Below are 25883 nucleotides of genomic sequence, written 5' to 3' on the forward strand. Positions count from 1 at the left end.
AAAGACTGTCACATGCGTGATTACATAAAATGTGACGAGAATGGGGGGGGGGTGGTGTTCGGAATGTCGATGTTCTCATTCTAGTTCCAGGAAACAGAAATGATAATGCAGTTTGGAATGTTTGATTGATTACCTTGTGATAATGGACTAGATTACAGACTACTAAAACTAGAAGATGTACTGTACACATGTAAATAGCTAGCCGTTTTCAGATAGACGGTGTTGATGGAGCGATGCCTCACTGTATATTTATTGTGGAATGGTAAAGAATACCGTTAAAATCAAACACTAACTTGATCTGAGCTCCTGTGTCTGTTTACTTTCGGCTATTTGTTGTAGAGTAATGCAGAAGCCATATGCATTGTCCCATGGCAAACACTGTTACATCTTTCCCTTCAAATACTGCATATTAGCTGTGTGTGTGTGTGTGTGGTATTATTACCGCATAACAAAGGCCAAACACAAAAAAACACGCACACACAACAAAGCCTTCACCTAGCTATGCGTGGTCAGCACTGTGGGCTGCGGGCCACTGAGACAGACTCTACAGTTTTTACTGGATCAACAATGCACTGGCAGGTAAAATACAGTGCCTTCGGAAAGTATTCAGACCCTTGACTTTTTCCACATTTTGTTACGTAACATCCTTCTAAAATGTATTATAAAGTATATATCCTCAGTCATCTACACACAATACCCCATAATGACAAAGTGAAACCAGGTTTGTAGAAATTTTTACAAATGTATACAATTTAAAAATATATATATCTTATTTACATAAGTATTCAGACCCTTTGCTATGAAACTCGAAATTGAGCTCATGTGCATCTTGTTTCATTGATCGTCGTTGAGATGTTTCTACAACTTGATTGGAATCCACCTGTGGTAAACTAAATTGATTGGGCATGATTTGGAAAGGCACTCAACTGTCTATATAAGGTCCCACAGTTGACAATGCATGTCAGAGCAAAAACCAAGCCATGCGGTTGAAGGAATTGTTCGTAGAGCTCAGAGACAGGATTGTGTTGGGTCACATATTTGGGGAAAGGTACCAAAACATTTCTGCAGCATTGAAGGTCACTAAGAACACAGTCACCTCTATAATTCTTCAATGGAAGAAGTTTGGAACCACCAAGACTCTTCTTAGAGCTGGCCACACGGCCAAACTGAGCAATCGGGGGAAAAGGGCCTTGGTCAGGGAGGTGACCAAGATCCCGATGGTCACTCTGACAGAGCTATAGGGTTCCTCTGTGGAGATGGGAGAACCTTCCCAGAGGACAACCTTCTCTGCAGCACTCCACCAATCAGGTGAGAGTGGCCAGACGGAAGCCATTCCTCAGTAAAAAGCACATGACAGCCCGCCTGGAGTTTGCCAAAGTGTACCTAAAGACTCTCAGACCACGAGAAACAAGATTCTCTGATCTGACGAAATCAAGATTTAACTCTTTGGCCTGAATGCCAAGTGTCAACTCTGGAGGAAACCTGGCACCATCCCAACGATGAAGCATGGTGGTGGCAGCATCATGTTGTGGGGGAAGTTTTTCAGCGGCATGGACTGGGAGACTAGTCAGGATCGAGGCAATGATGAATGGAGCAAAGTACGATCCTTGATGAAAACCTGCTCCAGAGCGCTCAGGACCTCAGACTGGGGCGAAGGTTCACCTTCCAACAGGACAACTACCCTAAGCACATAGCCAAGACAACGCAGGAGTGGCTTCGGGACAAGTCTCTAAATATCCTTGAGTGGCCAAGCCAGAACCCGGACGTAAACCTGATGGAACATCTCTGGAGAGACCTGAAAATGGCTGTGCAGCAACGCTCCCCTTCCAACCTGACAGAGCTTGAGGATCTGCAGAGAAGAATGGGAGAAACTCCCCAAATACAGGTGTGCCAAGCTTGTAGCGTCATACCCAGGAAGACTTGAGGCTGTAATCACTGCCAAAGGTGCTTCAACAAAGTACTGAGTAAAGGGTCTGAATACTTATGTAAATGTAATATTTATTTTTAATTTGCAACATTTTCTAAAAATCAGTTTTTGCTTTGTCATTGAGGGGTGTTGTGTGTTGATAGTTTTTTTCTCCTCATCAATTTAATACATTTTAGAATAAAGTTGTAATGCAACAAAATGTGGGAAAAGTCAAGGGCTCTGAATACTTTCCAAAGGCACTGTACCTCTGTTAATACACACACACACTTATTGGCAAAAGCTGGACATGAAATACAATTTCCTAGCCACCGTGCTTCTACATCTGCATTGCTTGCTGTTTTCTGTATAGCACTTTGTGACATTGGCTGATGTAAAAAGGGCTTTGTAAATACATTTGATTGATTGCAAAACTCAACTCTACTCTTTGTACTGTAGCAACAGAGAGAAGTGAATGTTTGCTGCTGCCAACAGTGATCTTTCTATTCAGCCCAGTAGGCTCCAAGAAGGGCCAGCGGTAGTAATGGCAGCCTGTGTGTTTGTCCTGTCTACACGCTGATAAAACAGAGTTGGAGTTGGATCTTATCTGTGAAGGCTAATAGCTCAATATGGAGGAAATGTCACATTCTCCATATGAATGGAGAGAACGAGGGAAGGATGGAGGGATGAAAGCGGCAGCACTATCAGAGCGATTAATAGATAGACTGTGGCTTTTCCTACTGTATACACAATGTTAGCTGGTAGAATGTGTTAGTGACTTCCTAATAGTCTTGTTAGTGTCATTTATGACTGAGTGGGATGGTGTGTGTCTACTGGTAACTATCTTGTAATGGGAAACAATGGTTCCTGGATATAGACAAAAAGTCACGCTGGTGTAAAGGATTTGGAGACAGGCGCAGGAATACATCTGAGTTTTTAATACACCCAAAAGAAACGTATACAAAACACTGGGATGTACCCAAACAAAAGAGCGAGGGTAAACCTTGTATAACGACACGGAACCCGTAATACGCAATGCACAAAACACGCAGCACAGGCTGAGACAACGCATTAGGTACTCACACCACCAACAGACATGGGAACAATAACATGCAGCACAGGCTGAGACAACGCAATATGTGCTCACACCACCAACGGACATGGGAACAATAACATGCAGCACAGGCTGAGACAACGCAATAGGTACTCACACCACCAACGGACATGGGAACAATAACATGCAGCACAGGCTGAGACAACGCAATAGGTACTCACACCACCAACGGACATGGGAACAATAACATGCAGCACAGGCTGAGACAACGCAATAGGTACTCACACCACCAACGGACATGGGAACAAAAACATGCAGCACAGGCTGAGACAACGCATTAGGTACTCACACCACCAACAGACATGGGAACAATAACATGCAGCACAGGCTGAGACAACGCATTAGGTACTCACACCACCAACAGACATGGGAACAAAAACATGCAGCACAGGCTGAGACAACGCAATAGGTACTCACACCACCAACAGACATGGGAACAATAACATGCAGCACAGGCTGAGACAACGCAATAGGTACTCACACCACCAACAGACATGGGAACAATAACATGCAGCACAGGCTGAGACAACGCAATAGGTACTCACACCACCAACAGACATGGGAACAATAACATGCAGCACAGGCTGAGACAACGCAATAGGTACTCACACCACCAACAGACATGGGAACAATAACATGCAGCACAGGCTGAGACAACGCAATAGGTACTCACACCACCAACAGACATGGGAACAATAACATGCAGCACAGGCTGAGACAACGCAATAGGTACTCACACCACCAACAGACATGGGAACAATAACATGCAGCACAGGCTGAGACAACGCAATAGGTACTCACACCACCAACGGACATGGGAACAATAACATGCAGCACAGGCTGAGACAACGCAATAGGTACTCACACCACCAACGGACATGGGAACAATAACATGCAGCACAGGCTGAGACAACGCAATAGGTACTCACACCACCAACGGACATGGGAACAATAACATGCAGCACAGGCTGAGACAACGCATTAGGTACTCACACCACCAACAGACATGGGAAGAATAACATGCAGCACAGGCTGAGACAACGCAATAGGTACTCACACCACCAACGGACATGGGAACAATAACATGCAGCACAGGCTGAGACAACACATAGGTACTCACACCACCAACGGACATGGGAACAATAATCGACAAAGAGCACATTTATACAAACACAATCAGTGAGGAATTGGAACCAGGTGTGCTTAATGACACAGTTCAGTACAGCCTAGAAGGCCGGTGACATCGACCTCCGGAACTGGTGAACAGAATGAGCAGCAGTAATGGGGGGGGATCCGTGACACAAAAACACGTCAAGCTCTGAAAATCAGCTACATTCACACACCTGCGCACGCACACACACACACACACACACACACACACACACACACACACACACACACACACACACACACACACACACACACACACACACACACACACACACACACACACACACTCTGCTGTGGCCCACTGGAATAGTTTATGAGTCTGAGCCATGGAAGAGATGTTGTGAATTACAGCACTAATCTGCTGTAAATAGCCAGGATAAAGCAGGTTTAAAGTGGAGCCCCCCCAAAAAATGCATTTAGCCTACTGAAACACCCGGCTCAAACAGAGAGGGATGCTATGTTAGCTAGCAGGCTATGGCTATCCAACAGTGGATGTCTTCCATGTCAAGGTAAGCTTTTGGTTTTATGAATTTATTGCCACCGGTGCCCGGTGGTGTAACTGCTAAACTGCATTCTGACTGTACACTGTACTGCATGATTGTAGCGGGTTTACTAACAGGCTAGTATGTTGTCTGTGACGTGACAATGATGTAGGCTGTGTGTAGCTGTTAGCGATCATGATATGAAGGTTTGGCTTGGAAAGTTTTTTGGGGCTGGTGTGTTGTGCTGAAGTCCACAAGCGAAGGGTGAGAAGAGTTGAGCGAGTAGATAGTAGCGAGAAGGAATTATATATACAAAGTGATCATGCTGTTTTTATGCGGCTGCTATGAAAGTGAACTGTTTTAGTGTGATCAGGGGTGTATTCATTCTGTGGAAAAACATTTTCTAAATGGAAGCAAGCAGAATGAAAACGGGATAAAAATACCTGAATTTGTCCAATAGAAACTTTCATTTGCAACTGTTGGACTAATAATTACACCCTAGGTCAGCTAGATGCAGGAAAGAGTGTGCAAGGAGGTATTGAATGTGTTACTGTCTGTCACTGTCACACCTTGACCGTAGAGAGCTTTTTATGTCTCTATTTTGGTTTGGTCAGGGTGTGATTCGGGTGGGCATTCTATGTTCATTTTCTATGTTTTGTATTTCTTTGTGTTTGGCCGGGTGTGGTTCTCAGAGGCAGCTGTCTATCGTTGTCTCTGATTGAGAATCATTCTTAGGCAGCTTTTTCCCACCTGTGTTTTGTGGGTAGTTGTTTTCTGTTTAGTGTTTTGTACCTGACAGGACTGTTTCGGTTATTCACTTTGTTATTTTTGTTTAGTGTTCAGTTTAAATAAAAAGTCATGAACACTTACCACGCTGTGCTTTGGTCCGATTCCTCTTCATCCGACGACGACACCCGTTACAGTCACCTTGATTACTACTACAAAATTCTCTCGACCTGTGTGCACCTACGTTGTAAACTTTCATTCATAGGCTAGGTTGTAGCAACCTCATGATAGGTACAGGGAAACTTAGAGTATCATTTAGTAGCCTAAACCTATAGCTATTACATTGAGCTGGGTGAATGGAATATGAATGACAGCCATTAAATATGCTGTAATAGAAATTAATCCATTCTCATCTTAAACGGTATTGACCGCCACTGGTTAAAACTAAAGGTGGATTTACCAAACTTTGTGTGAAAAGGTAGCACTTTGAACATTATATTTAGACAATGAAAAATAAACAGTGTACACTCTGCATAAAGGGTACAGGGTAAAGATTGAAGGCAGAAGTCTCTTGTTGAAGCAGGTGTAGGTTAGCAATATTGCTGCTGCCTCTGGGCCCTATCAGTCCTTGGTTGAGTCTGTACAGCACCAGGGATGCTTTTTTCTTCTCTCATTCTTTCTCTTTTTAAATGTGTGTGTGTGTGTGTGTGTGTGTTCTTGGCAATTTCTCGCATGGAATAGCCTTCATTTCTCAGAACAAGAATAGACTGACGAGTTTCAGAAGAAATTATTTGTTAATGGCCATTTCAGCCTGTAATCGAACCCACAAATACTGATGCTCCAGATACTCAACTAGTCTAAAGATGGACAGTTTTATTGCTTCTTTAAATCAGGACAACAGTTTTCAGCTGTGCTAACATAATTGCAAAAGGGTTTTCTAATGATCAATTAGCCTTTTAAAATGATAAACTTGGATTAGCTAACAAAACGTGCCATTGGAACACAGGAGTGATGGTTGCTGATAATGGGCCTCTAAGCCTATGTAGATATTCCATAAAAAAATCTTCCGTTTCCAGCTACAATAGTCATTTACAACATTAACAATGTCTACACTGCATTTCTGATCAATTTGATGTTATTTTAATGGACAATTTTATTATTTTTTCTTTCAAAAACAAGGAAATTTCTAAGTGACCCCAAACTTTTGAACAGTAGTGTACATATCAGTTACACATTCCTTCTCTCTCTCGCTCATAAATATACAACGTGCTCTTTGAATATAGTGGGAGTGAAAAAACAGCACCACACGGTAAAAGTATTGGACTCACTTCTTCTGGTCAATGAAGGAATGTTGTTGAATGAGGTGATTAAAGTGGTCAATGTAAAATAGCAAAATCCTAAAAAAATCTTTACTGACTGTAAAATAGCAAAATCCCAAAAAATTCTTCACTGACTCCAGTTCACAGAGTGTAACTCTTTCCATGACCCCTGACCCCTATGACACCAACCTCCAACCTCCCACCAATTGGATTGGCTCTGGTGGTAACCTGCGTGGTGGCCCCGCCGGATGATTGGCTGCTGGGCTTCTGTGGGTGGAGCCTAAGCAGTAACATGACCTGTCTGTGGAAGGTCTTGTCCAACAAGAAGTACATCACCGGGTCGACCGAACTCCTCAGCGTGGTGAGACAAAGCAGGAAGTTCTTGACCTGAGACAAAAATCAACATACTGTTATGAAGTTTGACAGCTTTAAACTCTACTTCATGTAATATACCTAAGACTGATAAAACTTAACTCCACAAAACATGATTTGCTTCTGGAAGTGCTTTTGAGCCAAAATGAATGGACAAATATTGCCTATAGTTACAGTATATTGTCTATTGATAATGGTAAACTGCTGCACCTTTTAATTTAAAGGTTATATGAAAGTGTTGTTGACCTCAACGATGGCAGAGAGAGGATGGCAGGGCCCCATAATGGTGGTGGCTGGGTCAGCTTGGTGCTGGACTAGGGAGATAAAGATGGACTTGAAGATGTGGTAAGGCAACATGCACACTATCAGAACCACCTGTAGAGGAGAGGAGGAAGAGAGGAGAGGAGGAAAGGTTGAGAAGAGAAGTTAAAGTCGCTAGATATAAAGCAACTAGCTATCTAGCGAATAGCATCTGTCCGTCTTAGTCTTAATCAGTAAGAAACCATTCAAATGGCTCCCCAAAACACCCAGAAGACGGAATCCCCACCTGGATCACCACGATGTTTCGGAACACTCTTCCCAGCAGTCTCTGGGAACCGTTGACAACGGCACACCGACGCGACCTCCATATATGCCTCGCCACCGCCATATACGATGTCAGCACCAGCAGGAAACAGATGAAAAAGATCACAATGGACACCACATTCGCCCCCCTCGACAGGCTTCCCCCCATCTCCATTGCCACACTGTAACACACCCTCCCCCTCTTCTCCTCACCCCATCCTCCTCTCTCTCCATCCTCACTCCCTACATCCACCTTCGTCTCCTTCACTGAATAGTAAACTGTCACGGGTACTGTGGCCAACACCACCATCCCCCAGGCCCAGGCGCACACGGCCTTGGCGAACCTCACCCGTCTCAGCCTGGTGAAGAAGGCATGGGGTAGCAAGGTGGTGCAGGTGCTGGGGCGGCTTGCGTGGGTGTGCTGGATGAGGGTGGCGAAGCGGCTGAGCGCCACCCAGGTCAGGATAAAGACACTGATGTAGATGTTGATCTGCTGAATGGGGGTGACCCCATGGAGGACCAGCTGGCACAGGGGGCTCAACGCCGGCCAAACTGGACCCTGGGAAGGAATTGACAAGGGATTTTTTTTTTACTGTTCTTATTTTACCACATATGTGACCCACCCCTTGATTGGTAGATCATGTGACCCATCCCTTGATTGGTGGATCATGTGACCCATCCCTTGATTGGTAAATCATGTGACCCACCCCTTGATTGGTAGATCATGTGACCCACCACTTGATTGGTAGATCATGTGAACCACCATCCCTTGATTGGTAGATCATGTGACCCATCCCTTGATTGGTAGATCATGTGACCCATTGATTGGTAGATCATGTGACCCACACCTTGATTGGTAGATCATGTGACCCATCCCTTGATTGGTAGATCATGTGATCCTTTCCTTACTCTCATGATTGGTAGATCATTTAAAACAATTATAAATCTGCCACACAAAACATGACTTTTAAGACTTAAAATTCTATATTATTATGATTATTTACAAGGCCTTTGTAGAGGATTCATAAATCATATAGAGGCCTTTTATAGAGGCTTCAGAAATCATGTATAGGACTTTATAGATGCATAATAAATCATGTATAGGACTTAATAGAGGCTTCAGAAATCATGTATAGGACTTTATAGATGCATAATAAATCATGTATAGGACTTAATAGATGCATAATAAATCATATAGAGGCCTTTATAGAGGCTTCAGAAATCATATATAGAAATCATTCATAATAGTCCTGGCGATATGTGCCAAATTTTAGGTGATATGTTAACTTTTTCATAAAAGCAATTTGGGGGGGGGGGGGGGTCCTGAACATTTTCAGATATGGAGGACATTTTCCTTTCCGCCACAACCAAATAATGTATTTTGCGTCATAACTTCTGAACCAAACATGATAACACAGAAAATGTGACGTTTACTTATATGTTTTGAAGGTCAAGTATTTCAATGATACCATGCACAACATCAAAAACAACCCCTGGCGGCCGTGGTGGCCATTTTGCTATTCCGCCATAACCGGACAATGTATTTTCTGTCATATCTGCTGAACCAAACATAATAAGGGGATGGCTACACCTATGTTTTGATGGTCAATGATTACAATTGTGCTGTCTACAATGTAAATAGTTATATTTTCAGGAGTGCATTAAATCTAAACTGGACATAGGTGGTGAAGTCTTTTTGGATCTTAAAAAGGCCTTTGATACTGTGAATCATGAGGTCCTTCTATCCAAACTATCCTCCCTTAATGTGTCCACTGAAGTCATTAGTTGGATGTATTCCTATCTGACAAACAGAAGTCAAAGGGTTTGTTTGGGGGACACTCAGTCAGACTCTCTTTACTATAACATTGGGGTCCCACAGGGGTCAATATTAGGTCCCCTTCTGTTTACCATCTATATAAATGATCTCCCACTTGCTTGCCCACAAGTTAACATGCAGACGATACAGTTCTGTATGTACACTCAAAAAATAGACTACTTGTTAACTTCTTACGGATCGGTGGGACGCTAGCGTCATTCATGAAAATACAAGTGTCATGCATGATTCTTTAGCTTAGAATCTTGGTACTCAAACCGCGTTGTCTGATTTGCAATAGGCTTTACGGCGAAAGCATAGCATTTGATTGTCTGAGGACAGCGCCCCGCATACATTCAGCATAAACATATTTTCTAAACCAGCACAGGCGTCACAAAAATCTGAAATAGTGATCAAATAAATCACTTACCTTTGAAGATCTTCCTCTGTTTGCAATCCCGAGGGTCCCAGTTACACAACAAATGGTAGTTTTGTTCGATAAAGTTAATTATTTAAAAGAGTTGGATCTCCCTCTGAAAAGTGGTGGGACAAATGTTGATTTCCTGATCTTGGAATTGCATTACATTTCAGGGATCGATTGAACAGATATGTAAGTGGTTCAGCGATGAAATCAGCTGCCAGATTTAAAAATCAGGGATCAAGAAAATCAGGACCTGCAGGCTTTCTCTGATCTAAGGATTTAAGGACTTTATGTACCTCTTGCACTGAGAATGGCAAAAAGCTAAAAGTTTGACCAGCTCTCACTGGTTCATCCACACAGGGTTGTACAGAGACAGAGGACACTGAATCAAACAGTCTACCAGATGTCATATACAGCAACAAAGTCCTTCAATACACATGACGGTAATTCATTAACATTTCTGTTTCCATACATAGACTGAACAGCTTTCCAAAAATTTCGAGGGTCATTCTGGTTATCAGTGGTAACAGACATAAAATATTCAGACTTGGCCTCCCTGAGAAGAAAAGAACACTTGTTTCGTAACTGCCTAAGAAGCCAATCAGCATCAGAACATGATTTCCTTGCTTTAGCCCAGGATAGATTACATTCGTGAATAATACAAGACAGCTCAGAAGAAAACCATGGATTATCCCGCCCTTTAACTCTGAACCTGCGGAATGGGGCATGTTTGTTTACTATTTGTCACGTTCTGACCTTAGTTCCTTTTTTATGTCTTTGTGTTAGGTTGGTCAGGGCGTGAGTTGGGGTGGGTAGTCTATGTTCTTTTTTCTATGTTATATTTCTGTGTTTGGCCTGGTATGGTTCTCAATCAGAGGCAGCTGTCGATTGTTGTCTCTGATTGAGAATCATACTTAGGTAGCCTGTTTTCCCCATTTTGGTTGTGGGTGTTTATTTTCTGTGTAGTGTCTGTTCACCTTGCAGAACTGTTTCGTTTTCTCCTTGTTGTTATTTTGTGTAGTCTTCAGTTTTTCAATTCAATTATGACGAACACTTACCACGCTGCATTTTGGTCCTCTTCTCCTTCACCAGACGAGAATCTTTACACTATTTGTAAAAAAAAGTTTTAATTTAAAAAAAAAAAAAAATAATAAAAGCATTTCCAGTTAGTTTCCACATCAGGAATAAGCTCAATCTTGCTCCAATCAAAATAAAACAAATCATGAAAGAAAGCCTGCTGATTAACCTCTCTTGGGTAGGGGGCAGTATTTTCACCTCTGGATGAAAAGCGTGCCCAAAATAAACTGCCTTTTACTCAGGCACAGAAGCTAGGATATGCATATAATTGGTGGATTCGGATAGATAACACTCTAAAGTTTCTAAAACTGTTAAAATAATGTCTGTGAGTATAACAGAACTGATATGGCGAAACCCCGAGGACAAACAATCCAGGGGAAAAAATTTAGGTCATAGGATTTTCCCATTTTTTTCTTTGGGATACCCTTATTATTAGGAACCTGGTTGCCGTTCCTATGGCTTCCACTAGATGTCAACAGTCTTTAGAAATGGTTCAATGTTTTTCTTTTGAGTAATGAAGAAGTAGTCCTATTCATTGTAAGTGTCACTCCAGGTGGACTCTACTGTTTTGGTGCGTGTGAACTGGAGCGCGCTTCACGTTGTTTTTATCCTGTATTAGAAACAGTTTATTCCGTCTTAAATTTTTGCTATTATTTAGGTTTTAGGGTACCTGAGGTTGGATTAGGAACGTTGTTTGAAATGTTTGGACCAAGTTTATGGGTAACTTATTAGATCATTTGTAGGCATGTTGGGCGAGTTGAAACCGGTGTATTTCTGAATCAAACGCGCCAAATAAATGGACATTTTTGGGACATAAAGAAGGACATTATCAAACAAAAGGACCATTTGTGATGTTTCTGGGACATTTTGGAGTGCCAACAGAAGAAGATCTTCAAAGGTAAGGCATGAATTATATCGCTATTTCTGACAGTTGTGGCGCACCTGCCTGGTTGAAATATGATTTTCATGTGTTTGTATGCGGAGCGCTGTCCTCAGATAATCGCATGGTTTGCTTTCACCGTAAAGCCTTTTTGAAATCTGACACAGCGGCTGGATTAACAAGAAGTTAAGCTTTATTTTGATGTATAACACATATATTTTCAAGAATGTTAAATATTTGAATTTGGTATTTTTGAATTTCGCGCTCTGCAATTTCACCGGATGTTGGCCAGGTCCCACCTGCCCATAAGAAGTTTTAAAACTCTTAAAATGTATCTTACGAATAAAGCGTGGGTTTGTTATAGGAACCTTATTATTTCTAACAGCAACAACAGCACAATGGTCACTTAAATCATTAAAAAAGGCACCAACCGCAGAATATTTATGTGGAACATTTGTCAATATCAAATCAATCAGAGTAGATTTGACATTTGAGATTTGGGCGAGTGGGTGAGTTAATCATGATGTCCTAGCCGTGAATGAATCCTGGCTTAGGAAGATTACCAAAAACCCTGACATTTCCTTCCCTAACTATAACATTTTCCAACAAGATAGAACTGCCAAAGGGGGCGGAGCTTCAATCTGCAGAGATAGCCTGCAGAGTTCTGTCTTACTATCCAGGTCCGTGCCCAAACAATTTGAGCTTCTACTTTTAAAAATCCACCTTTCCAGAAACAAGTCTCTCACAGTTGTCGCTTGCTATAGACCACCTTCTGCCCCCAGCTCTGCCCTGGACACCATATGTGAATTGATTGCCCCCCATCTATCTTCAGAGCTTGTGCTGTTAGGTGACCTAAACTGGAACATGCTTAACACCCCGGCCCTCAATCTCATACTCATACAAATTATCAATGAACCACCAGGTACAACCCCAAATCCGTAAACACGGGCACCATCATAGATATCATCCTAACCAACCTGCCCTCCAAATACACATTTGCTTCAATTGTCTTCAACCAGGATCTCAGCTATCACTGCCTCATTGCCTGCATCTGTAATGGGTCTGCGGTCAAACGACCACCCCTCATCACTGTCAAACGCTCCCTAAAACACTTCAGCGAGCTGGCCTTTCTAATCGACCTGGCCGGGGTATCCTGGAAGGATATTGACCTCATTCCGTCAGTAGAGGTATTCTTTAAAAGTCCTTTCCTCACCATCTTAAATAAGCATGCCCCATTCAAAAAAATGTTGAATCAGGAACAGATATAGCCCTTGGTTCACTCCAGACCTGACTACCCTTAACCAGCACAAAACAGAATAGCCCCCGCGATATGCAACTTTTCAGGGAAGTTAGGAACCAATATACACAGGCAGTTAGGAAAGCAAAGGCTAGATTTTTCAAACAGAAATGTGCATCCTGTAGCACAAACAACAAAAAGTTAATGGGGGGGAAAAAGTCCAAGGAGAATAAGAGCACCTCCTTCCAGCTGCCCACTGCACTGAGGCTAGGAAACACTATCACCACCGATAAATCCACGATAATTGAGAACTTCGATAAGCATTTTTCTACGACTGGCCATGCTTTCCACCTGGCTACCCCTACCCCGGTCAACAGCCCTGCACCCCCCGCAGCAACTTGCCCAAGCCTCCCCCATTTCTCCTTCACCCAAATCCAGATAGCTGATGTTCTGAAAGAGCTGCAAAATCTGGACCCCTACAAATCAGCCGGGCTGATGATCTGCCGAAATTGTTGCAACCTCTATTACTAGCCTGTTCAACCTCTCTTTCGTATCATCTGAGATCCCCAAAGATTGGAAAGCTGCCGCGGTCATCCCCTCTTCAACGGGGGAGACACTCTAGACCCAAACTGCTACAGACCTATATATATCCTACCCTGCCTTTCTAATGTCTTCGAAAGCCAAGTTAACCAACAGATCACCGACCATTTCGAATCCCACCATACCTTCTCCGCTATGCAATCTGGTTTCCGAGCTGGTCATGGGTGCACCTCAGTCAAGCTCAAGGTCCTTAACGATATCATAACCACCATCGATAAAAGACAATACTGTGCAGCTGTATTCATCGACCTGGCCAAGGCTTTCGACTCTGTCAACCACCACATTCTTATCGGCAGACTCAACAGCCTTGGTTTCTCAAATGACTGCCTCGCCTGGTTCACCAACTACTTCTCAGACAGAGTTCAGTGTGTAAAATCGGAGGGCCTGTTGCCCTGACCTCTGGCAGTCTCTATGGGGGTGCCACAGGGTTTAATCCTCGGGCCGACTCTTTTCTCTGTATACATCAAGGATGTTACTCTTGCTGCTGGTGATTCTCTGATCCACCTCTACGCAGACGACACCATTCTGTATACATCTGGCCCTTCTTTGGACACTGTGTTAACTAACCTCCAGACGAGCTTCAATCCCATACAACTCTCCTTCCGTGGCCTCCAACTGCTCGTAAATGCAAGTAAAACTAAATGCATGCTCTTCAACCGATTGCTGCCCACACCTGCCCGCCCATACAGCATCACTACTCTGGACGGTTCTGACTTAGAATATGTGGACAACTACAAATACCTAGGTGTCTGGTTAGACTGTAAACTCTCCTCCCAGACTCACATGAAGCATCTCCAATCCAAAATTAAATCTAGAATCGGCTTCCTATTTTGCAACAAAGCATCCTTCACTCATGCTGCCAAACATACCCTCGTAAAACTGACTATCCTACTGATCCTTGGCTTTGGCAATGTAATTTACAAAATAGCCTCCAACACTCTACTCAGCAAATTGGATGCCGTCTACCACAGTGCCATCCGTTTTGTCACCAAAGCCCCATATACTGCCCACCACTGCGACCTGTATGCTCTTGTTGGCTGGCCCTCACTTCATATTCGTCGCCAAACCCACTGGCTCCAGGTCATCTATAAGTCTTTGCTGGGTAAAGCCCCGCCTTATCTCAGCTCACTGGTCACCATAGCAGCACCCACTCGTAGCACGCGCTCCAGCAGATATATTTCACTGGTCACCCCCAAAGCCAATTCCTCGTTCGGCCGCCTTTCCTTCCAGTTCTCTGCTGCCAATGACTGGAACGAACTGCAAAAATCACTGAAGCTGGAGTCTCAATTCTCCCTCACTAGCTTTAAGCAATAGCTGTCAGAGCAGCTCACAGATCACTGCACCTGTACATAGCCCATCTGTAAATAGCCCATCCAACTACCTCATCCCCATACTGTTATTTATTTAATTTATTTAGCTCCTTTGCACCCCAGTATCTCTACTTGCACACTCATCTTCTGCACATCTATCACTCCAGTGTTTATTTGATATATTGTAATTATTTCTCCACTATGGCCTATTTATTGCCTTACCTTCCTTATCCTACCTCATTTGCACACACTGTACATAGACTTTTTCTATTGCATTTGTCACGCCCTGACCTTAGTTATCTTTGTTTTCTTTATTATTTTGGTTAGGTCAGGGTGTGACGAGGGTGGCATGTGTTTTTTTGTCTTGTCTAGGGGTTTTATATATCTATGGGGTTTTGGTATTGTATAGAGTTTATGTATGTCTAGGTGTGTGTAGTTAGTCTAGGCATATGTAGGTCTATGGTGGCCTAGATTGGTTCCCAATCAGAGGCAGCTGTTGATCGTTGTCTCTGATTGGGGATCCTATTTAGGTTGCCATTTTCCAGTTTAGTTTGTGGGTTATTGTCTATGGTTAGTTGCCTGTGTCTGCACTTGTTTATATATAGCGGTTTGTTGTTTTGTATAGTTTGTTTAGTGTTTCTTCGTTAATAAATAGAAGAATGTATTCACATCACGCTGCGCCTTGGTCTCCTCCATTCAACGAAGGTGACAGTATTATTGACTGTATGTTTGTTTATTCCATGTGTAACTCTGTGGTGTTGTTTGTGTCGCACTGCTTTGCTTTATCTTGGCCAGGTCGCAGTTGTAAAGGAGAACTTGTTCTCAACTAGCCTACCTGGTGAAATAAAATAAAACATTGAATTAAATCAACTTGGTAAGATTCATAGAATTATAAAACATTTTTAAATCATCAGACACCGGCTTTAACCATCACCAGTTGAGATTACCAATCAAGATCATTTCACTGTAAAGAAGTTTAGACCTAAGGTGCATCAGAGAAGAAAACGCATCACCGAGAGCAGAGGGGGGTCTATAACAACCAATCACAGTTATAAAGAGACCCTTTGAAACCTCAATATTCAAAGCAAGAAATTCCAACTGTTTACAAATAGTTTCAGACTTTGCCACATGTACAAGGAATTTAGTCTTTACATATATAGCCACACCCCCACCTTTCTTAAAACTCTATCAGTGCAATACACATTGTAACCATTTATACAAATATCCTTATCAAGAATAGACTTGCTGAGCCAGGTTTCAGAAAACACAATTACATCAGTATCAGTTGATTTAGCCCAAATCCTAACCCCATCAATTTTTGACAAAATGGAAAATACCAAAACCAGATCTAGATTTAAAATCTGAGGGGGTTTGGAGACATTGCATATCAGGGCCAGGGTTAGGTTGCAAATTACCTGATATCAACAAAATAATAAAATCTAGGCACCTCTGTTTAATAACCTTGCACGGCTTCTCTTTTTTAAGAGACCTACTGCAAGCGAATTCTACAAGTGAGTTTCCAGACAATACAAAACAGTCATTTAAAACCATTAGACTTTGGTAGTGACACAAGTTCATACTGTTCACATCATGCCACAAATGCATCGGCACTTGGACGAGTGGACGGTGTGAAAAAGAGCGAGTTCCCGCAGACAGAATGTCTAATGGACGGGAAAGCACATTGTCAGATGTACTTACCCAGTGACAATGTTCGTTTTCCCCAGAGTTCAGTAAAGTCAGTGCACAAAGCAATACCATGAAAATTGTCGTTTTCTCTGAGAAATGTAAGAGATAGAGGCCAAGGACAGGTAAGGGGAGAGAGGGACAGTGTGTATGTATGAGTCTGTATGTGAGTGTGTGTGCATGTAAGTAGATTGGGTGTGGGGGTCGATTGAGAAAACGGGTTGGGGATTGTTGAGCTGCCTCTGACAGCCAGGCGAAGAGGAGCAGGTTGGACGAGACACTCCGCGGATGGAAAGCTGAGGAAAGAACTCAGGCCAGCCAGAGATAGGGTTACATTGGTAAACTTTGAGTAAAGAAGTGCAAATAGCGAGAAAAAATAAAAAAAATTTTTTTTTAATCAGAGTTGAGGGAGATCCGCGATCTTTACACCAGCAAAACAAAATAGTTTGCACTACACAAGGAAATTGTTGGTTTACTCAACCATAAATGAATAGGTTATTAGTAGGTTCAAATCTACTAGTCATAGACAAATGACTTGACATGCTGCCATCTTGGATTTGGACAGATAAATTGGTAGATGGGTAAAAAAAATAAAAAAGCAGACATTGAATATCCCTTTGAGCATGGTGAAGTTATTAATGACATTTTGGATTGTGTATCAGTACACCCAGTCACTACAAAGATAGAAGCGTCCTTCCTAACTGAGGCCAATGGTGACTTTAAAACAGGTACAGAATTTAATGGTTGTGATTGGAGACAACTGAGGATTGATCAACAATCCTCAGCAAATATTGTACAATCCAGGTGTGCAAACCCAGAAAGACGACTTACAGCTGTAATCACTGCCAAAGGTGATTCTAACATACAGTGGGGAGAACAAGTATTTGATACACTGCCGATTTTGCAGGTTTTCCTACTTACAAAGCATGTAGAGGTCTGTAATTTTTATCATAGGTACACTTCAACTGTGAGATATTGACTCAGGGGACTGAATACCTATCTAATCAAGATATATTAGTGTTTTAAATATGTTCCCCCAAAAATTCCACTTTGACATTTAAGTATTTTGTGTAAATCGTTGACAAAAAAATGACAATTAAAACCATTTTAATCCCACTTTGTAACACAAAAATGTGGGGAAAGTAATGGGGTAAAGGCACTGTAACACCAGAAAATGTCCAAAAAGAGTAGAACCAGTTTATCTGCTTTTATACTATGATTTGACCATTAGATGTTCAATGTTCAATGGCGATCTTATTGGATTTCTTCCCACGGTTTGCCATGGCAGTCCACCATTATATAATAATCTGAACTGTTTATTTTTTGCATAGTGTCATTGTAATCCTTGACCATCAACACATAAGGGTAGACATCGGCATTTCTGTAATATCATGTTTGGTTTAGGAGATATGACACAAAATACATTATTTGGTTATGGCGGAATGAAAAATTGCCGCCGTGGTTTTTCCAATGCCTCCATTTCTGAAAATTTTCAGGCCCCCAAACTGTACAAATGAACCAAATTTCATGCTTTTATGAAAAAGTTTACATAATTTTCACATAACACCTGGATTATAAACACATTTCATGCTTTACAAAAAAGGTGGCAAAAGGGTTTTAGTACTACATTTGGCCAAGATTCAGTACCAATCCAACTGTCAGTAGAAGATGACGGTACCTGTGAGTAGTAGGCTGCCAGGAAGGGGGTGGTGAGGGAGAGGCACAGGTTGGACAGGCCCAGGTGGAACAGGTAGACATGGGTGGAGGTCTGGGTGGGAATACGCCTCAGGAACACCCAGAGAGAGAGAGCATTGCCCGGGAGACCCGTAAGGAAGAGGAGGGTGTAGAGGGAGGGGAGGATGAAGCGGGTGGTGAAGGAGGGGCAGAGGGGAGGGACAGGGAAGGTGGTTATGGCAGAGATGGAGGAGGGATTGAGGTAGAAGGTGTTGGACACAGGTGGGAAGGGTTGGGATGTGTTCTCCATTGATCTGTCAGACTAACAGAGAGAAATATTAGATACAGGAGGGGAGGGAGAGAGAGAAATATTAGATACAGGAGGGAAGGGAGAGAGAGATATAGTAGATACAGGAGGGGAGGGAGAGAGAGATATAGTAGATACAGGAGGGGGGATATAGTAGATACAGGAGAGGAGGGAGAGAGAGATATAGTAGATACAGGAGGGGGGATATAGTAGATACAGGAGAGGAGGGAGAGAGAGATATAGTAGATACAGGAGGGGAGGGAGAGAGAGATATAGTAGATACAGGAGGGGGGATATAGTAGATACAGGAGAGGAGGGAGAGAGAGATATAGTAGATACAGGAGGGAAGGGATATAGTAGATACAGGAGAGGAGGGGGAGAGAGAGAGATATAGTAGATACAGGAGGGGGGGATATAGTAGATACAGGAGAGGAGGGGGAGAGAGAGAGATATAGTAGATACAGGACGGGAGGGAGAGAGAGGCATTTTCAGTAGTTTAGACATTAATCCCAAACTGTATATGAAACAGTTCCTCTGTCCGAATACCCACAATAGCGTACTACATATTAAACTGAATAGTATCTACTCATCGTCGCATACTGTTTTGTAACGACCCTGGGTTTATAATGATGTAATGATGTAATGTTTAGTAAAAAGTATGCAGTATGCCATTGCTACGGCTTCGAATATATAACTGGTTAGCTAGGTTAACCTGTCTAGGACTGGGGTTCCGCTAGCTCACCAACAGCCAATGAAATTGCAGGGCACCATATTCAATCAACAGAATTCTCATAATTCAATTTTCTCAAACATACAAGTATTAGACACCATTTTAAAGATAAAATTCTCATTAATCCAACCACAGTGTGCGATTTCAAAAAAGCTTTTAGCCGAAAGGAGAACATATCATTATGTTATGTCAGCAACTAGTCACAGAAAGCATACAGCGATTTTCCAACCAAAGAGAGGAGTCACAAAAAGCAGAAATATTGATAAAATTCATCACTAACCTTTGATATTCTTCATCAGATGACACTCCCGGGACAACATGTTACACAATACATGTATGTTTTGTTCGATCAAGTTCATATTTATATCCAAAAACCTCAGTTTACATTTGGCTTTGCCTCCAAAACATCCCGTGAATTTGCACAGAGCCACATCAAATCACAGAATATACTCATAATAAACATTAATAAAAGATACAAGTGTTATTCACAGATTTAAAGATATACTTCTCCTTAATGCAAACGCTGTGTCAGATTTCAAAAAAACTTTACGGAAAAAGCAAACCATGCAATAATCTGAGTACGGCGCTCAGAGACCAACACAACCCAAGAAGATATCCGCCATGTTGGAGTCAACATAAGTCAGAAATAGCATTATAAATATTCACTTACCTTTGATGATCTTCGTCAGAATGCACTCCCAGGAATCCCAGTTCCACAATAAATGTTTGATTTGTTCTATAAAGTCCATAATTTATGTACAAATTCCTCCTAGTTGTTTGCACGTTCAGTACACAATCTAAACTCACAACGCGCGGGCAGGTCCAGGCAAAGGTTCAGACGAAAAGTCATATTACAGTCCGTAGAAACATGTCAAACGAAGTATAGAATCAATCTTTGTGTCACGATCGTCTATGGGAGAGAGAGAGGACCAAGGCGCAGCGCGTGAAAAATACATCTTCTTTAATGAAGGAAAAAACAACCACTTACAAAATGAACAAAACAAACGATCGTGAAGCTAAACTGAACTAAGTGCACACATGCAACATAGAACATACATAGACAACTACCCACAAAAGCCTACTGCCTATGGCTGCCTTAAATATGGCTCCCAATCAGAGACAATGAATGACAGCTGTCTCTGATTGAGAACCAATCCAGGCAGCCATAGACATAACTAGACAACTATACTCTACTCTGCCCCATACACATACAACACCCCATAGACTAGACAAAACACACAAAAACAACCCACCCCAACTCACGCCCTGACCAACTAAATAAATAAAAGAAAAAGGAACAATAGGTCAGGAACGTGACATAACCCCCCCCTTAAGGTGCGAACTCCGGGCGCACCAGCATAAAGTCTAGGGGAGGGTCTGGGTGGGCGTCTGTCCACGGTGGCGGCTCTGGCGCTGGTCGTGGTCCCCACCCCACCATAGTCACTACCCGCTTTCGTAGCCTCCTCCAAATGGCCACCCTCCAAATTAACCCCACTGGATTAAGGGGCAGCACCGGACTAAGTGGCAGCACCGGACTAAGGGGCAGCACCGGACTAAGGGGCAGCACCGGACTAAGGGGCAGCACCGGACTAAGGGGCAGCACCAGGTAAAGGGGCAGCTCCGGACTGAGGGACGGCAGCTCCGGACTGAGGGACAGCACCGGACTGGCTGGCGGATCCTGGCTGGCTGGCGGATCCTGGCTGGCTGGCTCTGGCGGATCCTGGCTGGCTAGCTCTGGCGGATCCTGGCTGGATGACGGCTCTGGCGGATCCTGGCTGGATGACGGCTCTGGCTGGTCATGGCTGGATGACGGCTCTGGCTGGTCATGGCTCGCTGACGGCTCTGGACGGTCATGGCTCGCTGACGGCTCTGGACGCTCATGGCTGGCTGACGGCTCTGGACGCTCATGGCTGGCTGACGGCTCTGGACGCTCATGGCTGGCTGACGGCTCTGGACGCTCATGGCTGGCTGACGGCTCTGGACGCTCATGGCTGGCTGACGGCTCTGGACGCTCATGGCTGGCTGACGGCTCTGGACGCTCATGGCTGGCTGACGGCTCTGGACGCTCATGGCTGGCTGACGGCTCTGGACGCTCATGGCTGGCTGACGGCTCTGGACGCTCATGGCTGACTGGCGGCTCTGGACGCTCATGGCTCACTGGCTGCTCTGGCTGCTCATGGCTCACTGGCGGCTCTGGCAGATCCTGTCTGGTTGGCGGCTCTGGCAGATCCTGTCTGGTTGGCGGCTCTGGCAGATCCTGTCTGGTTGGCGGCTCTGGCAGATCCTGTCTGGTTGGCGGCTCTGGCAGATCCTGTCTGGTTGGCGGCTCTGGCAGATCCTGTCTGGTTGGCGGCTCTGGCAGATCCTGTCTGGTTGGCGGCTCTGGCAGATCCTGTCTGGTTGGCGGCTCTGGCAGATCCTGTCTGGTTGGCGGCTCTGGCAGATCCTGTCTGGTTGGCGGCTCTGGCAGATCCTGACTGACGAATGGCTCTAGCGGCTCCTGACTGACGAACGGCTCTGACGGCTCGGGACAGACGGGCGGCTCTAATGGCTCGGGACAGACGGATGGCTCAGACGACACTGGGTAGACGGATGGCTCAGACGGCACTGGGCAGACGGATGGCTCAGACGGCACTGGGGAGACGGATGGCTCGGATGGCTCTGGTCGGATGAGGCGCACTGTAGGCCTGGTGCGTGGTGCCGGAACTGGAGGTACCGGGCTAAGGACACGCACCTTCAGGCTAGTGCGGGGAACAACAACAGGGCACACTGGACTCTCAAGGCGTACTATAGGCCTGGTGCGTGGTACCGGCACTGGTGGTACCGGGCTGAGGGCACGCACATCAGGGCGAGTACGGGGAGAAGGAACAGTGCGTACAGGGCTCTGGAGACGCACAGGAGGCTTAGTACGTGGTGCCGGAACTGGTGGTACTGGGCTGGAGACACGCACCATAGGGAGAGTGCGTGGAGGAGGAACAGGGCTCTGGAGACGCACTGGAAGCCTGGTGCATGGTGTAGGCACTGGTGGTACTGGCCTGGAGCGGGGAGGTGGCGCCGGAAATACCGGACCGTGCAGGCGTACTGGCTCCCTTGAGCACTGAGCCTGCCCAACCTTACCTGGTTGTATGCTCCCCGTCGCCCGACCAGTGCGGGGAGGTGGAATAACCCGCACCGGGCTATGTAGGCGAACCGGGGACACCATGCGTAAGGCTGGTGCCATGTAAACCGGCCCGAGGAGACGCACTGGTGGCCAGATATGTAGGGCCGGCTTCATGACATCCGGCTCAATACTCAATCTAGCCCTGCCAGTGCGGGGAGGTGGAATAACCCGCACCGGGCTATGCACACGTACAGGAGACACCGTGCGCTCTACTGCGTAACACGGTGTCTGCCCGTACTCTCGCTCTCCACGGTAAGCCTGGGAAGTGGGCGCAGGTCTCCTACCTGCCCTCGGCCCACTACCTCTTAGCCTCCCCCCAATACATTTTTGGGGTTTCTTCACGGGCTTCCTTGCTAGTCGAGTACCCTCATAACTCCGGTTCCTCTCTCCGGTTGCCTCTGCTCTCCTAATCGCCTCCAGCTGTTCCCATGGAAGGCGATCTCTTCCAGCTCGGATCTCCTCCCATGTGTAGCAACCCTTGCCGTCCAATACATCCTCCCATGTACACGAGTCCTAGTTACTTTGCCGCTGTTGTTGGTTCCGCTCACGCTGCTTGATCCATGGTTGGTGGGTAGTTCTGTCACGATCGTCTATGGCAGAGAGAGAGAGGACCAAGGCGCAGCGCGTGAAAAATACATCTTCTTTAATTTAATGAAGGAAAAAACAACCACTTACAAAATGAACAAAACAAACGATCGTGAAGCTAAACTGAACTAAGTGCACACATGCAACATAGAACATACATAGACAACTACCCACAAAAGCCTACTGCCTATGGCTGCCTTAAATATGGCTCCCAATCAGAGACAATGAATGACAGCTGTCTCTGATTGAGAACCAATCCAGGCAGCCATAGACATAACTAGACAACTATACTCTACTCTGCCCCATACACATACAACACCCCATAGACTAGACAAAACACACAAAAACAACCCACCCCAACTCACGCCCTGACCAACTAAATAAATAAAAGAAAAAGGAACAATAGGTCAGGAACGTGACACTTTGGGATGTTTTTAACATAAATCTTCAAAAATGTTCCAACCGGAGAATTCCTTTGTCTTCAGAAAAGCAATGGAACAGAGCTCGCTCTCACGTGAACGCGCATGGTCAGCGCATGTTCAGCTCATGGCACTCTGGGAGAGACCTTACTCCATCCCGTCTCATTCGGCCCCACTTCACAGTAGAAGCATCAGACAAGGTTCTAAAGACTGTTGACATCTAGTGGAAGCCTTAGGAAGTGCAACATGACCCATATCCCACTGTATCTTCAATAGGGAATGAGTTGAAAAACGACCAACCTCAGATTTCCCACTTCCTGGTTGGATTTCTTCTCAGGTTTTTGCCTGCCATATGAGTTCTGTTATACTCACAGACATCATTCAAACAGTTTTAGAAACTTCAGAGTGTTTTCTATTCAAATCTACTAATAATATGCATATATTAGCAACTGGGACTGAGTAGCAGGCAGTTTACTCTGGGCACGCTTTTCATCCAAACGTGAAAATGCTGCCCCCTATCCATAACAAGTTAAATAATCTTGTCGCTCAACAACTGCATGCTTATCGGGTATCCAGCTAACTTAAAGTACTACTAAAGCACGTGGCTAATGTAAGCTACATTATTTAGCTAAAGTAAAGGCACGGCAGGCTGCAAATCACGATCAGTTTTCAAAGATATGCGTTTAAATAGTTGTGATCATTTTAAGGACAACAACAAAAAATGACTTATATTTGAATACTGCAGGACTCTTTGCTCGTCCTCTTTGCCGTCTTCCATTCGTTTTTTTTAATCAAATCTCGAAGACCTCCTTTTTTCCAGTTTGAATGCATTTTGGGTGTGAAATTCCCGAAAAGTTGACAATTAATTCATCCTACATGAGAAGCCGAAACGAGTATGACATTTGGGCATTTAAAGTGTCGTATACAATTTTTTTACAAACTCTAACACCGTACCCATACCGGCCGTGCACGTGTGCTATCATGCACAAATTAATTTTGTCCTCTCACACCAAACGCGATCACGACACGCAGGTTAAAATATCAAAACAAACTCTGAACCAATTATATTCATTTGGGGACAGGTCGAAAAGCGTTAAACATTTATGGCAATTTAGCTAGCTAGCTTGCAGCTAATTTGTTCTGTGATATAAACGTTGAGTGGTTATTTTACCTGAAATGCACAAGGTTCTCTACTCCGACAATTAATCCACACACAAAACGGTCAACCCAATCGTTTCTCGTCATCTCTCCTCCTTCCAGGCTTTTTCTTCTTTGGACTATATATGGCGATTGGAATCTAACTTTCATATTTACCATGACGGTGACGGAACTCAGTTCATCTTTCAATCTACGCCCTCCCCGTGTGGTAATGCCCCCGTGTTGTAATGCCCCCGTGTTCTAATCAGACACTGAACATGGAAATGCAATACAGTAACTGAATGTAAATCTAGCAAGTGTCAGCTTTGTGCAATTACATACAAATGTAGCATAGGATCTAGATAAGAAATTTGGCTATTAACAAGGTACCAGTTCGTGTATCACTAAGATAATAGCTGTTAGTAAAGAGCACATTACGGATGAGCAGTCAGTAGACATTATTTACATTGAAGCAAGTTCCCGTCCGAACAGTTCCAATTTCCTACTGATGGAATATTGACAACAATGGTATTGTGTTGTTCTGGTCACCAAGAAACCAAACAAAACCATAACATGCATATTTGTTTCATTTGTAAATCTATTCACATTGTGTGTTTTCATAAATGTTTTCTGTAATTACTGTATACTAATTCAGCAACGGCCCTCGTATCATGTCAGAAGTATCAAAACGTGAAAATCAACTGTTGTACATATTATAAATGACCAAAAGCACTATAATTTGAAGTGTTCATGATTGTTTGTCCTTTCTTTTGTTAAACTTAAAACAGCAACAAAGCGTTCAACCTCAGTAAAACTCTTAACTAACCAAAAATGCTAGTGTAGAAAACTGTGACCATTTTCTCAAAAAGCCAATTCCTGCTTTCTGTTAAACCCACAGCCATTTTCACACTAACAGTTGTTTTTTAAAGAAATCTGTTTTCACAAATATTAATACTTACAGTACAGAGATCAATGATGTCTGTTTATGAGGTAGTTAATTGTATGTTGGTATGAAAGGTGTATGTGGAGCATCAAATATCCTGTTTGTCCTCTCAGCTTTTAGTAGGGGAAGTGTGTGAGAAAGAGAACAGAACGCAAGAGAGTGTATGTGTGTGTGTGTGTCTATGTTTGCATACATGCGATGTGGGTTCGTTCACGATGTGAGTTATTTTCAGATGTCCGGGTGAGATGTGATCACAG

At 43.9% G+C, this 25883-nt stretch overlaps 2 protein-coding genes across 15 annotated transcripts in view; one reads left to right on the forward strand and one right to left on the reverse strand.

The window, feature by feature from the left end:
- The window catches only part of LOC139547140 (peripheral plasma membrane protein CASK-like), a 225368-nt gene that overhangs the window by 115556 nt on the left and 83929 nt on the right, over window positions 1-25883 (forward strand). The window lies entirely within an intron of this gene.
- On the reverse strand, window positions 5734-25806 carry LOC139546317 (probable G-protein coupled receptor 82). Of its 3 annotated transcripts, none has more exons than XM_071354558.1 (5): window positions 25643-25806; window positions 18350-18667; window positions 7634-8209; window positions 7333-7461; window positions 5734-7101 (listed from the first exon to the last, which is right to left on the reverse strand). In XM_071354558.1, the coding sequence occupies exons 2-5, from the start codon at window positions 18653-18655 to the stop codon at window positions 6856-6858; spliced, it is 1257 nt and encodes a 418-aa protein (XP_071210659.1). In that variant the 5' UTR covers window positions 18656-18667; window positions 25643-25806; the 3' UTR covers window positions 5734-6855. The 3 variants fall into 3 exon arrangements, with proteins under 3 accessions (XP_071210659.1, XP_071210660.1, XP_071210661.1); XM_071354560.1 differs by having other exon boundaries at window positions 6965-7101; window positions 7297-7461; XM_071354559.1 differs by lacking the exon at window positions 25643-25806 and having other exon boundaries at window positions 18350-20176.

This window comes from Salvelinus alpinus, chromosome 20, assembly GCF_045679555.1.
Source record: "Salvelinus alpinus chromosome 20, SLU_Salpinus.1, whole genome shotgun sequence".
In the NCBI taxonomy this organism is placed as follows: Eukaryota; Metazoa; Chordata; class Actinopteri; order Salmoniformes; family Salmonidae; genus Salvelinus; species Salvelinus alpinus.